Here is a 16,702-nt window from a genome sequence, read left to right on the forward strand (position 1 = left end):
CATCTTAAAGAACTAATAAGTGGAATGGCCTCACAACACATCACAATATGATGAGTAAACAAACCTTGTTAAACCAGGTAAAACCTGAGGGTCACTATTCTCAATAATCATAAGGTCAGGCTCAAAGTCTAACAATTGCAACACAGTGCAAACACAACTGCCTATTTCCAGTGGTTGTAGTGGTAGCCGTTCTCATAGCACCACCAGTTGGTGGAGTTATAATATTACACAGGAGAGAATAATCATAACTTCAAAAGCATAAAAATTCAAGCAGCATCATTCAATGCACAACTAATGTGATTTTCTTAAAATGTCCTTTTTAGTCGAGGACTCACTATGAAATCAGCCCTTAAAGTGAACCTGCAGCTCTTATTTATCCTGTATGAGAAAATTATGAAAGGATGAAATAAATAAATATCAAACCTTTGAGACTCTCATAGGACAAGGTGCGACATCCTCGGTCCTTAACCCTCGACAAAAGTAGGACAAACTACCCCAAAAAAACATTGCCAGGTTGAAAAAACCTCAGAGAGAGCCACATGTGAGGGATCCCTCCCCCAAGTGCAATAGATGCCACGTGTATCTGAACGCATCAACAAAATAACAGTATTTACAACATTGATTGGAAGAGACAGTTTGTAAAATGATAGAGAAGTGTGTCAATGTTTTACAAATATACATACAACACATTAACATCAATCATTTAACTGTTTATTTATATTGAGATGATGAGAACATAACTCATTACAGAAAAGGCTTACATACCATCTTTGGTAAGACTAAATTCACTTTTTATTCACTTTTATGTGGATGTATTGATAAAATGAATACATTAACAGAACCCTAAATGCAATTAATGTCCATACTAAACACAAGAAAGTGATTCAGGTTCAGATTCTATATTTGAAGGACTGCAATATCATCCATATGTTCTCCATATCCATAATGACTGACTCAAACAAAAGTCACCAAGAGGTGAAATATTCCCCCTGACAAAACCAAAATATCAAAAGGCACCAGATTTAGATTGACATTGTTTTATTTCAGCAACCACAACCATTTGGTGACAAAAAAGGGTTACAAAGTAACTTTTGAACAATCGACTAATTGTTCAGTGATTACTGAGTCTTACACTACATTGTGAAAGTATTCACACCATTTTTTTTACATTTTGTTTTGGTGCAGCCTATACGCCTCATTTGTCTAAATTCAATATACCATTTAGTATTCAGACCCTTTGCTACAACATTTTACACTTAATTCAGCTCCCTCCCATTCATCTTGATATAGGAGATGTTGAAATATGGAATGGAGTCCACCTGTCGTGAGTTTAGATTGGACATGATCTAGAAAGGAACGCATAACAGAGCAAAAACTACGAGGTCGAAGGAGCTGTCTACAGAGCTCAGATACAGGAATGTGTTGAGGCACAGATCTGCAAAGGCTAAACAAATTATGCTACCTTCAAGGTTACCAAGAGAAAAATGGCCTCCACAATTCTCAACTGAAGACATTTTTGGGACCATCACAGCTCTTCCCAGAAACTTCCAGAAGAACTGTCACTGCAACTCTGGGCTTTATGCCAGTGTCCACATGACACCATTTCATACAATAATGTCATATAGTGTTAAAATAAGTGTTTTATGGAACTTTATGCTAACAAACCTGGCAACCATTAGTCTGATTGCCAGCCTTGCATCATCCAAGGACTCATTTTAGCAGCCTATTGAGGAAGTAGCTGACGATGATTCCAGCGATGAGGATGACAACCATAACTAGCAGTGCCAGTCCCCGCCGTAAAACCAGTTGTGTTACTGAGAGAACATTTCCCACTGTCGTAGTTGTGTATCTGTTCTGGTTTGGATCATGCACCTCCTCGTTACCCTCTTCAGTACTCTCACCACTTGACTCAATGGTGCTGACCTGGGCCTGGTTGGGATTCGGGTCTGGAGATTTGAGGAGAAACATATAGTATTAACACTTACAATACAAATACAATAGATGTTTCAGATAAGCTGCTTTCAGACATGCAGTGAACTCCAAATAATCTGCAGACATTCTCTGGTGGGGCTGTATGTGAGAACCCACAGTCTGAGTGAGAGCCTCCAGACTTTCTACAGAGTTTCTCCAGACAAAGGAGCCCATGTGAGAACACAGCAGGAGATTCTCTGCAGGATTCACCACGAGCGAGTGGGCACACTGATGATGACTCGAACACGCAACAGATGCAAAAAGAATACAAATATCTCATAATGAAAAAGTGGTGCCACCCACATAGAAGACACCGACGAAGAGTCTGTGGTGATAAGAGCTTACACCAGTTACCATTTCATGTAAACAAAAACATGTGTCTCCGCAGTGGAATTAATATGTTACATTTTGTCTCTGAGTAATCCAGAGATTTCTGTATTGTTCTGAACGTATCCGAGCAGAGAATCTCCTATTGCGTTGTTCATGTGTGAACAGGATGTTATTTACCTTTATTTTCTATCCTCACAATGTTTTTTTCTTCTTTGATCTGGACTCCTGCTCTCACAAGAGCCTGATCATAGAAATGAAAAACAGTTAATAGCATGCTTCAACTTAAAATTAAGCTTATTGCAAATATAACCCTGATTGGTCAAGGAATGTAGGTACACACCTCTTCAGCAGCCCTCTTCCAATCAAGTTTGTACAAAAATATGATGAAGAAAACTGCTTGCATTAGCACACAAATGGTAGTTCCAGTCCATAGTCCTATTACAGAAATGACACGTTTTTAATGGCTTTCCTGAATGTTTCTTGACAAACAGGAGGCAAGGTTAAGTTATAATTGCTGGTCATTATTGGTCTTTTCTCACCTACAATCCCCATTTTTGCTGCAAACATAAGGGACACACCAATGGGGAAGCCAATGAAGTAGTATCCCACCAGGTTACACAGAGCACCAACCAATGGTTTACCTACTCCTCTAAGAACTCCTCCAGCCACACCCTGTGAAAATCCAACAGATCTGGTCAAAAACATTATGTTTGTCTTCATCAGATCTGAAATGCATGAAATTGTTGTTGAAACTGTTTCTCACCGCAGTGGCATCTAAAATATGCATGAAACAAAATATAATCATGACGTCAGCAACCCTCTGTAAAATGTCTCTGAAAAAACATGCAAATAGAGATTAGATGTAGTCTAATGCAGCTTGAAAGTGTGCTTACGTAATCATTTGAATAATGTTTATAATCAGGATTGTTAGGGTTAACTGTACTGGAACTAACTGGGCATCATATGACTTCTAAGCAGTGTTGTCTTTGGCATCACAAATATGGACTACAACGTCTCTAAGTCATGCTCATGACGACATTAGTTAATGTATGACAGTCTGAACAGCAAAGTGAGACAGACAAGATAACTGAACTATGCTGTCTGTTCATGGAAGTAAAAAGTTGTTTAAAAGATGTTACTCACTGCTCTGAGGTGAAAATGTATCCAACGAGATTTCTGGCGATGCTGAGACTACCTCCAACAACACATGCAATTAAGACTGTAACAAGAGAAAGACACAAAATAGTAAAATATATTGTTAAAAATGTTCCTCAAGAATGATTACTATATTTAAATCAGTATACATATTAAAATGAAAGGAAAGAAGTGAAGACAAGAACCAAGGCACTTTCACTATGATGTTTCAGTGTTTAGCTAGATAACAACAGTTGTTAAATGATCAAAACTGAGGACATTTGGCATGATGTGAACACATGCAGTGTGAACACTTAAATGTTGTAGTGGGGTTTTTGTGTTGACGAGATAGTAAAATATATTTGTATATTCGTGCCCCTGAAACAAAAAAGTATTTAATATACGTAAATAAACTGTCCATTCCTGAACCAATTAAAGACAATTTTGAGTGCTACTTCACTATGATTAAAGATTATTTTTCATCATAACAGAATTTAATGGCTATTTTTCTGTTTTTTATTTATTTTTATTTCGTATTGCTGCGTTCAACACACTCTTTGATGCTGGGCCAGCTAGGTGCGAGGCATGCACAGTCTTACTAAGCTTACTTAGCTAACAAACCTTCTAGTTGCAACTGTTAAGTGTGTTAGCAATCACAGGAGGAGAGAAAGGTAATCATGTGAAGGCATTGCACTGCCCTCCAGGAATATCATGATTAATTAACTTTGATCAGGATTTATTTACCTCCCACGTAAAACTAATTTTAAGAACTCCCCTTTTCACATGTGTAACTTTCTGCTTAAAAAAAATGACGATAAACTAGTCAATGCATTTGTTTCTTCTGTGCTGGATTGTTGTAATTTGTCTCTAAAGACTCCAGATGATCCTGACAGGAACTATCAAAGATCATATTTATTTTATATATTCTATTCATCCTCAGTGTTTTGGTTCCCTGTACAATCTAGAACAGATTTTAAAATCCTCCTCATCAACAAAGCCTGTGATGGTGAGGCAGCATCATATCTTACAGAGTTCATGATTCCTAGAGTCCTGAACCCATCTTCTAGCTTTCTAGTACAATACATCTCTATGTGGAATGTGACTTGTGTTAAGATCTCTTCACATGAATGTTTGGAATGGTTTGGTTTGGTTCGGAATGGTTTGGTTCTTACATGCACAGATGATGGGGAGTTTGGATGATAACTTGGCCTGTTCTATGTTTCCTGCACCAAGCGCATTCCCCACTCGAACACTGGCAGCCGCAGAGAATCCCAATGGGAACTGAGGAAAAACAGAGAAGTAATCCTCCAAAGTGTATTCAAACTTCTCCTTGGAGCAGAGAATCAGCATTAATAATTACCATGTAAGCTAAAACAGCTAGCTCATATGCTATCGACTGAGCTCCCAGCTCAGTGTCACTAATCAATCCGGCCAGGAATCCTCCCAACTCAAACATCCACCACTCCAGACACAGCATGAGCATACTGGGAATGGCCAACTGCATGAAGGGTCCCCACTCCTGCAAACAGTCCAGTGACCAACCTGTGAGTCACAGGTCCACAGGTCAAGCAAGTAAAATATGGTAATACCTTTTTATTTCATTTCATTTTTTTGTTTCATGTTAGAGGCAGCATGGCCAAATGCTAATGTGAGATTTATACTTAAGAGAATTTATCCATTTAAGTTCAACATTTGAAATTATTAGCACTAGTGCAGTGCCTGTTTCACACACCTGACAGTCAGACAGATAGACACCTACAAACACACATAAACAGTCAAACAGACACACACAGAGACAGTCAGATAGATACAAAGACATACAGTCAGACAGAAAGACACAGACAGTCACAAACAAACAAACAAACAAACAAACAAAAACACACACACACACACACACACACACACACACACACACAGAGACAGACAGACAGAGAGTCAGACACACACACAGAGATAGACACACAGACACTCAGAAAGTAAGACACACAGACCGACAGTCAGACATTGTGTAATTATATTGCATACGTATTTTAGGGCTTAAAGATTAATAGAGCAGGTTAAAAGTGCTCACTTAATACATTACTAGTTAAGCAAATGTTTACTTCAAGTCAGACAAAAAACTGAATTACTGTTTGACGAGCAAATGATCAGTTGTCTTATACAACAGTCTTCTGAGAAGCCCTAACTCTGAGCAGCTACATCATCTACAGGGGTTCTTTTTATTTCTTTATTTAAGAGCATATTGCTACTTGAGATTTTGAAATGCCAGCATGGTCAACGTCCATTCAGTTGGTTATGGAATTGTGACAGTGTTACGTCACTAATGCCTGAAAATGAGAGCACAAATCTGAGAGCAGGACATTCGTGAGCGCACAGAAGCAGCCTGAGTGTGAGAAGAAGGACTCAATGTGAAGTTCAGCAACAACGTATAATCTGAGTGAAGAACAGGTTGGAGCAGGAGCAGAAGAAAACTGTACATGAGCAGCGGCTATTTGAGGGGGGCAGGGTTTTGACATTACAAAATCTGAACATGAATGAAGAAATAATGAAACACTCTGGAATAAAGATCTGAGAGAAACTCCAGTCATCACTGTGACCTGTTCTCTACACAGTATTACACAGTTATTACCTTGTCAAACATTACATAGAGGAATGTTTATAATGTACAACTATTATCGTCACAGTCCACGCACTTGAATGATGAAAGAGGATGAAATTAGAAGACAGAGTAAGACAAAGAGTCAACCATATAAAGAGAAAGAACAGATCATACCTCCCCACGTGGCCTTGTGCAGACCCCTACAGCAGATGTAAATGTATAAAAACACAGCCAACAAATACTGAGAGATGGCATTGGCAGCTGCAGATCCACTTTGAGAAAAAGAAACAGACGAGTAAAGAGAAATTAAAAACTGTCGAAAGCATTGGTTCTTCACAGATATGTAGTATTAAATTGGACTGTACTATTCAGTGTTGATGGACTGATAACATTTCTAAAGATCCATCATTAAGTCATTATAAGCAGAAATGACTCATTTTCTTTGGAGATTGCAAATTTTTAAAAAACTTACGCAACACCCAAATTCAGAAGAAAGAGGAAAATGTAGTTGATGACAGCATTGAAGACATTTACAACCACTCCAGTTATAACCTGAGGCCATATAATTCCCTGTAAAGCACAACACAAGCTTGGCTCAATATTCATTTTATGGACTGAAGGAAGTGTGTCAAGAAAGTTTGTGAAAGGGACAGAAAGTGTCACCTGATTTTGAAGATACCTCCCTTGTAGCTGGTACATAAACGCTGCCTGCAGAAGGAAAACATGAAATCACAACAGTTATTCTGGCACAGGCAAAGAGAAACGTTTGGGCATGAGAGTTTTGGTTGAGCAATAAGACTAGAGCTGTGTCTCAATTGGATGTACACAGTACACTCACTGGCTTAGTGTCTAAATTTCAACAGGGTAGTCTTGTGCTTAATCGAACAGTTGCTCTATAAAAATCAACAACTGTCATTGTATAGCATAGATACATTTATTTTGATGTATTAACATGCTAATATTAGCCTCAATAGCACTGAAGTACAGCTGAGGCTCATGCAAATTTTATAATCCTGCAAATATTTAGTCCCATATCAAGTTTCTTAAAACTTAAAATGTTGATCCGATGATGATGCTCAATGAAAATATCTCAACTTGTCTTATCTTAAATTATCTTGTCATGATTAAATAATCCAATGGTTGTCAAGATATTTTAAGAACAATTTATGAACTTGTGCTGAAAGAAAAGGTAAGACATCATCAAAGTCAGTAGGGTTCTTACAATGAAATCCATTTCTCAGAGTATCTCCAACAAGTTTCATGGAAATCAATCCAATGGATTTCCATGGGTTTTTTTTCCCAAGGATTTCTAATGATTTTTAAGATATTTTGGTCTGAATCAATTTTGGTGGACTGACCCATAGAATGACTTAAAATGACTAAAAATTGAAAAACCACTTTGATCCATCAATGTCTAGAATGTACCACACCCACCGGTAGAGCAGGCATGAAGATCTTCACATACATCTGTGACAGGCTTTATGTAGAAAGACAAACAGAACAAATAATGTTTTAATGTGAAACTGCATGTGTGACTGAGATTCATGATTGTACATCAAGTATGAGGTTATAAATCATTAGGATTCAGCTTTTGGGCGGATGTCAACTTTGAGCCAACGGACAAGACAGTTCACCTTAAATGAATACTTCAGTCCCTGAAATCATATACACAAACTTGTAAAAGAGCAGTTGGAATTACCATGAAAGGTCGAGCACCCACAGAATCAGCAGCTCTCTGAAAGCTGTTTTTTTCTAAGCTGCTATATCCGATGCTTTTATGTTATCAGTGGAGCAAATAAAAAGACCTGGCGCTTAATGCAAACTAATATTCCTCTGTATCTGTTCAATGTATAAATAAGAAAGTAGTTATTTACCATATCAATTTACAAGGCATTAGGTCAGTGTTGTATTCTACAGCTCGTTTCTGCTGCTCTCGTGTGGCTTAGTCAGTCAAGTGCAAGTAATCTCCATAGTTGCATTCACTCTTTAAGATTTCTTAAAGTGTAAATTGTCAGTCTAGATAAGAATCCCCATCCAGCCATGTCAGTGAAAAAGAAGCTGAAAGCATGTGTTGTTCAGGGGATTGAATAATGACTGACCTGGCGATCTCTGGGCTTTGTTTGACAGCAAGGAGGAGAGGTTCAGTGTTGATGAGGATGGCCCAGCAAGGGAAACAGGCCAACAGCAGAATCAAAACCCCCCTCTGGAGAATCACACCCACACGCTTCAAGTTACCGCTCCCATACGTCTGCATACAGGTAGACACAGACACTTAAATAAGCAGTGAAGGAAAACACACAATCATGCCAATAACCTAGGGTATGAGCTGACTCAATACAAAAGCTCATTGTTAAGCTGTTTTTAAGGAGACCCCAGGATAACCTGGGAACCTAGCGGTACTGGCTGGGTTTGACTTGGTTAGATAGCAACAACCTCTGGTGAGGACAGTACCTGAGATATGAGGGTATCACAAGTTAACGACAAACCACTTCCAATGGATACACCAGTGACATTAACCACCTGCAAATGACAACAAAACATAATTTAGGAAAAAAAAACAAAAAAAACAAACCGTAAGCAATTGTCCTGGATTCCAGGGTTAAACACAGATTTAGACAAAGCAGAATTTAAGAACATGTTTGTCTCCTCACCGCAATTGCTAATGCTACTCCTGCAAGTTCAGTTTTCCCCATGTGACCACAAAACACTGTGCTCACGAAACTGATCATGAAAACCATCAACTGGGAAATGACCTGGAAGACAAAAATGATACCCTTTGTTCATTTGCTTATTAATTTAAATACCAGATACATTCATAGAAAAAAAAGACATCAACATGACACATCATAGACATTTTCAAGAACAGTAAGTAAAGCCCGGAGAATTATCCTTCAAAAATATCACACATATTTAAGACAATGTGCAGCATTTTAGATTCAATATGTAATAATATGAGTCATATTCTTAATAACCAACTCAGTAGGTCACCTATGCAGAGCATTCAGTTTAGTGGAGGTGGGTGGCTGTGTATATTCAACAGTTATTATCTATAACAAACTAAATAGCAATGGAACACGGTTGTGGGAGAGCTTACTAGAATGTAAAACAAGATCTGGTCAAAGCAGCATGCCAACTTAGTTATGAATAACTTATACGAGCATTGTGAATGCATGCACGTTTACACAATAAAGAAAATCCTTGCATTTGAGAGGCTGTCACCGGCCAATGGATGCATTCATAAACATGCAACAAACACACAAGTGTAAAAGTGATTTTGTGGAAATCTAAGCAGGATCTCATCAGATTACTCGACTGACTTCTTCAGGTTTAGTACTCTCTGCGTCCAGGAGTAAATATCTCAGTACACCCCTCATGAGACTATAATCTCTAAACACAAAAACACAAAAACACACACACACACACACACACACACACACACACACACACACACACACACACACACACACACACACACACACACACACACACACACACACACACACACACACACACACACACACACACACACACACACCAAAGGAATAGGCCCCTGCCCTATACGGTGACTAACCTCCAGTATAGACCTCTGCTAGCTGTTTAGACGTACAGTCTAAAGCCTGCCTTGGGATTTATATTATTTATACTGTATATTGCCTTCAGTCTATAGCCCGAGTTGAACATGTCTTCTTCTACATCCTTTGATAAACTACATCAGTGGTTAGTAACTGGCAGCCTTTGGTCAACAAAATCAATCCCACCACATAAATGTGATATATTGATTATTTTATTTGACCATATCGGACTGACACAGATATTCCTGGGTGTCACAGGTCCTGATCTCTGTCAAGGCAAGATGTGATAAACATTTTTTATTACTTTGTGTGTCCACGTGGCGCTGGAGAGCCCGTACCAGAAACACACCAAACATGCATGACATAGCGATACTAAGGTTAGCTATGGCTGCTTTCGGCAAGTCCAAATAATCACCTTTCCTAACCACTATTCCTCTACCCCAGAGGTCATTAACAGGCGGACCGCGGTCCGGGTCCGGACCCAGAAGCCGTCCCGTACGGACCCGGACCTACAGCCAAAACAGAAGGTTATGATTTAAAACCTGACGGGGCGCTTCTATTTGTAATCAGCGCAGCTTTTGTAGTCTTTATGGTAGTGGTTTAGCGGATGAGAAACGCACAGACCAATTGCATGCAAGTTAAGCCATCCCACGTGATACTACTCAGCCAATCAAGTCTGTGCATTCCAGGCAGTAAACATTGCGACTCTACAGTGCAGACAGATGAGAGAGTTAGAGGCAAGTTACACATGAAAAGACGGTAGAAAGAAAAAGACAGATAGCGATACAGGTAGAGAAAACAAAGGGAGAGATACAGATGAGTGAGACGGAGAAAGGGAGAGAAACAGAGGAGTGAGACAGAGAAAGGGAGAGAAACAGAAGAGTGAGACGGAGAAAGGGAGAGAAACAGAAGAGGGAGACGGAGGAAGGGAGAGAAACAGAGGAGTGAGCCGGAGAAAGGGAGAGAAACAGAGGAGTGAGCCAGAGAAAGGGAGAGAAACAGAAGAGTGAGACGGAGAAAGGGAGAGAAACAGAAGAGGGAGACGGAGGAAGGGAGAGAAACAGAGGAGTGAGCCGGAGAAAGGGAGAGAAACAGAAGAGTGAGACGGAGGAAGGGAGAGAAACAGAGGAGTGAGACGGAGAAAGGGAGAGAAACAGAAGAGTGAGACAGAGAAAGGGAGAGAAACAGAAGAGTGAGACGGAGAAAGGGAGAGAAACAGAAGAGTGAGACGGAGGAAGGGAGAGAAACAGAAGAGTGAGACGGAGGAAGGGAGAGATACAGATAAGTGAGACGGAGGAAGGGAGAGAAACAGAGGAGTGAGACAGAGAAAGGGAGAGAAACAGAAGAGTGAGACGGAGAAAGGGAGAGAAACAGAAGAGGGAGACGGAGGAAGGGAGAGAAACAGAGGAGTGAGCCGGAGAAAGGGAGAGAAACAGAGGAGTGAGCCAGAGAAAGGGAGAGAAACAGAAGAGTGAGACGGAGAAAGGGAGAGAAACAGAAGAGGGAGACGGAGGAAGGGAGAGAAACAGAGGAGTGAGACGGAGAAAGGGAGAGAAACAGAAGAGTGAGACGGAGGAAGGGAGAGAAACAGAGGAGTGAGACGGAGAAAGGGAGAGAAACAGAAGAGTGAGACAGAGAAAGGGAGAGAAACAGAAGAGTGAGACGGAGAAAGGGAGAGAAACAGAAGAGTGAGACGGAGGAAGGGAGAGAAACAGAAGAGTGAGACGGAGGAAGGGAGAGATACAGATAAGTGAGACGGAGGAAGGGAGAGAAACAGAGGAGTGAGACAGAGAAAGGGAGAGAAACAGAAGAGTGAGACGGAGAAAGGGAGAGAAACAGAAGAGTGAGACAGAGGAAGGGAGAGAAACAGAGGAGTGAGACGGAGAAAGTGGAGAAACAGGAGTGAGACGGAGAAAGTGGAGAAACAGGAGTGAAACAGAAAAAGGGAAATTCAAGCTTTTGCTCCCTTTATTTTATTTTTCTGAAGTTAAGCCCTTTATTTGAACATGCACAATTTTCACATTTTATTTATTTTCTCTTATTTTGAAATGCAGCCCTACTTTTATTTAGTTAATGAGAGAACATTATACATATCTGCAATCATACATATATGTTCAGTTCTATGTTACGTGACAATAAATATTGTCAAAAAGTTTTTGAATCGTACTGAATTCATTTGATTTGACAGTCAGGTATTTAGTACATGCAGATGTTGATAGAACTACTAGGCTACTTAAATATATATCACACTAAATAGTTAGACATTATGATCTTCCGGACCTTTGCTTCAACAAATTTTCTCTAACTGGACCTCTTTAAATTTTAGTTGAATACCCCTGCTCTACCCCATTGTAATATGTCACAGGGTCAAGGAAAGATGTGATACAGGGTGTAAGGAGAAAGGAGAACTACTGTTCGGAGAAAAATCCGACTCCACATACATTTACAAGGGAACATTTAATCATCACCTACTCATATAACAATAACACAGATTTCAATGAAAATGAAACAAGAGAACTGAAATGATGAAATAATATATTAATGTCAGGAATATATTTGGAGAAAAATCTTTTTTGTGTGCATTCCACAATCGGGGGATTAAAAATGACTTTTATTTTTGTTTTATGATGATGATATTTTGAACTGAACATATTAGTTTAATATGTTTGTTGTTGACTGAACAGATGTGACAGAAGAAATCAAGAGCTCAGACGATCATGTGATGATTCACATCAGTTCTGGATTGTGGCAGGAGAATAAAACTGATGTTCTGCTTTTCATATTTACGTGGGTGTGTCCAGGGGCAACTATGAGGTTGTGTGGGACGGCATTTTCGCCTTTCCTTTCATAAAGAATGGTCCAGTGTTTCCTGTTATGGAAGTTTTCTGGAAGCTGGTGAAAGGAGAACTCAGGCAGCTGCTGATGTCTTATGCAGAAGATTTTAATGTAGACTTGATGCATCAAGGAGACCAGAAGGTAGAACAATATACAAATGCTAACAGAGTAACAAGAGCAATTGTCACCCCCTAAGTCTGAAGATGTCTCCCACAGCTTCCCCATATATCTCCCTTAACTTGTATCACCCATTCAAACAGCACATCCATGAAAGGCTAGAATTGCTGTCACTCTCTATGTTACATGTAGGTGTTCACATCCTATTGGATAGTTAAGTCTAAATATGTATTCCTAAATCACGTTGTGTCCTCACGTCTTGCCACTGGTGAAATACATAAAAGAGTTCAAGATGATGCCTCTCTGTCTGGAGCATCTGAGTTAGATATGAAAGTCAATGAGCGTAGACACAATGTACTGTTGGTTGGTCATTAATCTATAACCTGACCTTGGGCACTACTTAGAGAGAGAAGGGAGTATCTGTGGAATTTAGACAGGCACTATTCTCCTGTACAGATATAATGTAATATACATTATATCCATAATATATAGTGGCATATACACCTATACATACCTATGCTAAAGGAGAAAAGTGAGGAAGCATTGAAGCTACTTTCCTTGTCCTTTAGAGAGTTCAAACAGCTCTTGTTATGGCGGCCGCTGAAATACTTCCGGGTCATTTCACTCAGTTAGGAAGGTTCTTAAGCAAAATTGACTTTCCAAACACAGACTATGTCTCCAACATGGGACGTTTGGAACAGATTGAACAACAGACGTTTGAGTTACAACCACTTCCTATTTTATGGTAAAGCATGACATTTGTCACCCACCAGGGCAACAGTGTTCAGCGAAGTCTCAAACGGTTTACGATTTTGCATCTGAAGGTCTTTAGATTAGACTGATCCAATATGATGTCACTGTTATCAATTCTCTAAGAGGAGTTTCAGTATGACACCTTTAAAAGGCAAATCTGCATAAATAATGCACAGTAAATTCAAAACTTCCTGTTGAGTTTAGTAGTGTTGCTCCAGGATGGAAAACACTCGAAGAAATATAAAACTTTTTTTTTCCTAGATCATCACTTCCTTATCACTGTTGTGTTCTGCTTGTTTTGGACAGGAGATCACATCAGGCCTCCGGAGAAGGTGAAGGTAGCATTGCACATGTGAGCAATCAAATTGTTCTTAAGGTTTTCACTAATCCGACCAGAATATTCAGTTCGATACAATCTCCTTGTGTGTCATAGATGATGTAAAAAAAGGTTTATTTATAAGTGTTATTTGTTAACACTATGAAGGGCATGATGTTGCTTCAGTGAACATTTTGAACTCAATATTATTTGCATGTATTGTTAAAGAAAATATAGAGAGTTGAAAGTGAAGATAGTGTTTTGCCCTACACATTATTACACATAATTTATCAATCAGATATGAAACTGGTACATTTGGCACAGATGTTCACTTAGACTCACAGATTAACTGATTAGATGTGGGGGGTCAAAGTTCAAGGTCATGTGACCTCATACATCATATGTTTTGGTCTCTTGACCGTCGGGGATTTCTTCAAATTTTGACCAGTTGTCACTTTGCAAAGGTCAATGGTCATGGTAACGTCATATGAGTCCGGGAAACAAATTTATGTTCTAGTTTTTCACAGAAGACATAAATGACAAATAAAAAAAAAAGCATAGGTGTACATAGTGAAATTAATTCTGGGACTCTTGAATAGACACATTGGTAATGTTATCAGGAGCACCAGGGCCTTTCTACTGTAATGGGTGATAAGTCCCCTGTGAAGATGACCTTTTTCTTTGTCAAGTCATCCCCATTTAATCACTAACTAATACATACACAATGGTCAGACAATGCAACATGAGCACCGTCAAACAAATTTCAACTTAAGCGGTATTCACAAAAGTCCTGCGGAGGAAATGTGAAGAAATGTCTTCAGAATTTATTTTTATACATGTACAAAACAATGGGAGATTCTCTGCTCAGACGCATTAACCACAACAGCAAATCCTCTGCAGGATTCAGGTGAAGCAGCAGGCGGAGGAAGGATTTAACGTATTAATTCTGCTGTGGAGATCACATGTTTTTACTTACAGCACATCTGTGAAGTATAGGGGGCCAGATGGAGAAAGTGTGCTGAAACTCTAGAGGCTCTCTCTCGGGCATTTGCGTTCACACATGCATCCCCAGTGGAGAAATTCCAGAGGTTTTCTAGAGATCAGTGCATGTCTCAGCTCTTTTTAAAATTCACTGTGCTGGGCTACTGGACTGACCCCTTCACTGACATAAACTAGAACACAGACCCTCATTTGACAAGTATGAAATTCAGGACCAAAACAGTCAAACATTCTGCCAGTGTGTAACATGTGGGTGAAACTATAGTGAGAATAAATGATTACCCTTTTACAAGGGACCCCCTGCAACCCCTCAAGGACCCTTGGGGATTCCAGGACCCCACTGTGAGAACCCCTGCACTAATATAAACAGTACAGGTAGACAACGCACTGTGGAATATACTCCTCCTCAACATGAGACCAGCAGAATCTGAAGTTTTGGTTAAAAACTCACATAGACGAGCATTGTTATCATTTTTATATTTATTGCATTATTCTTATTATATCTTTTATTGAATTGATGTGGCTTTAGAGGATTGTCTCTCTTTGCAATTATATTTTATTTTATTTTATTTTATTTTATTTTACCCTGTTACTCTGGTTTTGAAATATTGTTTTATTATTATTATTATTATGATCATGATCATGCCTATGATGATTCTTATTATTACAGTGAATACACAAAGAGGAGCATGCTGCTTCATTCTTACCACTGGTCCCGCTAGTTTGCAGAGTTGAACCAGCTCATGTCGGTACTCCGGTGTGATGAAGCCGCGCAGGCGCTTCGGGCAGCAGCCCCATGCTTCACCGGATCCTTCTACATGCGCCGTCACGTTGCCTTCTTGTAAATCTTCCTCCACCTTTCCAGTGTTTTTCACATGCGTTGGGGCAGTCGCGTCCATAATTTAACAAAGCTTCAGTGTTGGCTGCACTCATCATAACCACCGGTTATATGACAGGAGGCAGTTGTGTGGTGGGAGGGGTCAGGGGAGGGGCTGGGGAGCGTCTTCTGAGCCAATCATGCTGCAGCGTCATTAAGAACACATGGTGCTGCATTCACTGTCTTTAGACTCGTCGTGTGCAGTATACAACTCTCTGTAGTGTTTCATGACTGCAGCCATCCACTTGCGTGTGAGGGTATGATAACCTGTGTGTTTCTGATGTTCAAGGAAAACTGGACCAGACTGAGCCAGCAGAGCAGTTACAGTGGCACAGAAAAAAATTCTGACAAAGAGAAAGTAGTCGGAGTAGGATCTCCTCATGATCAGTAAAAGATAAAAACAGTCAACAACATAAAATTATAGGTGGGTTTATTTTTCTATGCAAATACCATACATAACAGATTTACAGTTTACTCTACCAATAGATGCCATTTTACCACAAATGTCATCAATTGATTGTTATTTGTATAACCCATATTCACAAATGTCAATCTGTGTCATGGGGCTCAACAAGGTGTGACATCCTCTGCTCCTTAGCCTAAACTAGAGTGAGGAAAAAAACTACCCCAAAAAAACCCTAACAGGAAGAAAAGAGAAACATAGAACCCTCAGAGAGAGTCACATGTGAAGGATCTCTCTACCAGGAGGGATCATTACAGAAGTTTAATAGATGATGCAAGTAGCAGAGCATGTCAACAAAATAACAATATTTAAAACATTGATGAGAAAAGACTGTCTGGTCAAGTCAAGTCAAGAAATCTCTATTATCCTCGATGGGCAATTTGCTGTACAGCCAGCAGTCAGAGCATGACAAAAACAATCAATAACTACAATGTATATAAATACAAAATATAAATCTCAAAGGCTAATTTTAAATGCCAATGGCAACAGGGACAAATTAGTTTTTAAACTTTTCCTCAAGGTGCAACCATCTTTTATTTTCAGCGATACTTTAATTACATATATATTTTGAATACATGGTTTATAATCAGAGGCATGGAAGTGTTTATAGTGGAAACTGCAACTGTACAAGACATTACAGAATTTGGGGTAGATATTTCTGGAAGACATACAAATCCAACCAATTTCCAGTACAGCAAATAACAGGACATGTGGTTTTGTTCATTGTCATTTGATC

At 39.4% G+C, this 16,702-nt stretch overlaps 1 protein-coding gene across 1 annotated transcript; it reads right to left on the bottom strand.

Annotated features, from left to right (window-relative positions):
- Positions 1-1,021: 1,021 nt before the first annotated feature.
- Positions 1,022-15,569, bottom strand: LOC117767329 (multidrug and toxin extrusion protein 1-like). Its single transcript, XM_034594862.1, has 16 exons — positions 15,334-15,569; positions 8,686-8,787; positions 8,486-8,554; positions 8,134-8,282; positions 7,469-7,511; positions 6,698-6,742; positions 6,507-6,604; positions 6,209-6,306; positions 4,796-4,977; positions 4,608-4,716; positions 3,445-3,520; positions 3,065-3,134; positions 2,841-2,973; positions 2,642-2,736; positions 2,479-2,542; positions 1,022-1,946 (listed from the first exon to the last, which is right to left on the bottom strand). The coding sequence occupies exons 1-16, from the start codon at positions 15,523-15,525 to the stop codon at positions 1,711-1,713; spliced, it is 1,761 nt and encodes a 586-aa protein (XP_034450753.1). The 5' UTR covers positions 15,526-15,569; the 3' UTR covers positions 1,022-1,710.
- Positions 15,570-16,702: the final 1,133 nt, after the last annotated feature.

The sequence above is a fragment of the Hippoglossus hippoglossus genome, chromosome 1 (genome assembly GCF_009819705.1).
Source record: "Hippoglossus hippoglossus isolate fHipHip1 chromosome 1, fHipHip1.pri, whole genome shotgun sequence".
NCBI lineage: Eukaryota > Metazoa > Chordata > Actinopteri > Pleuronectiformes > Pleuronectidae > Hippoglossus > Hippoglossus hippoglossus.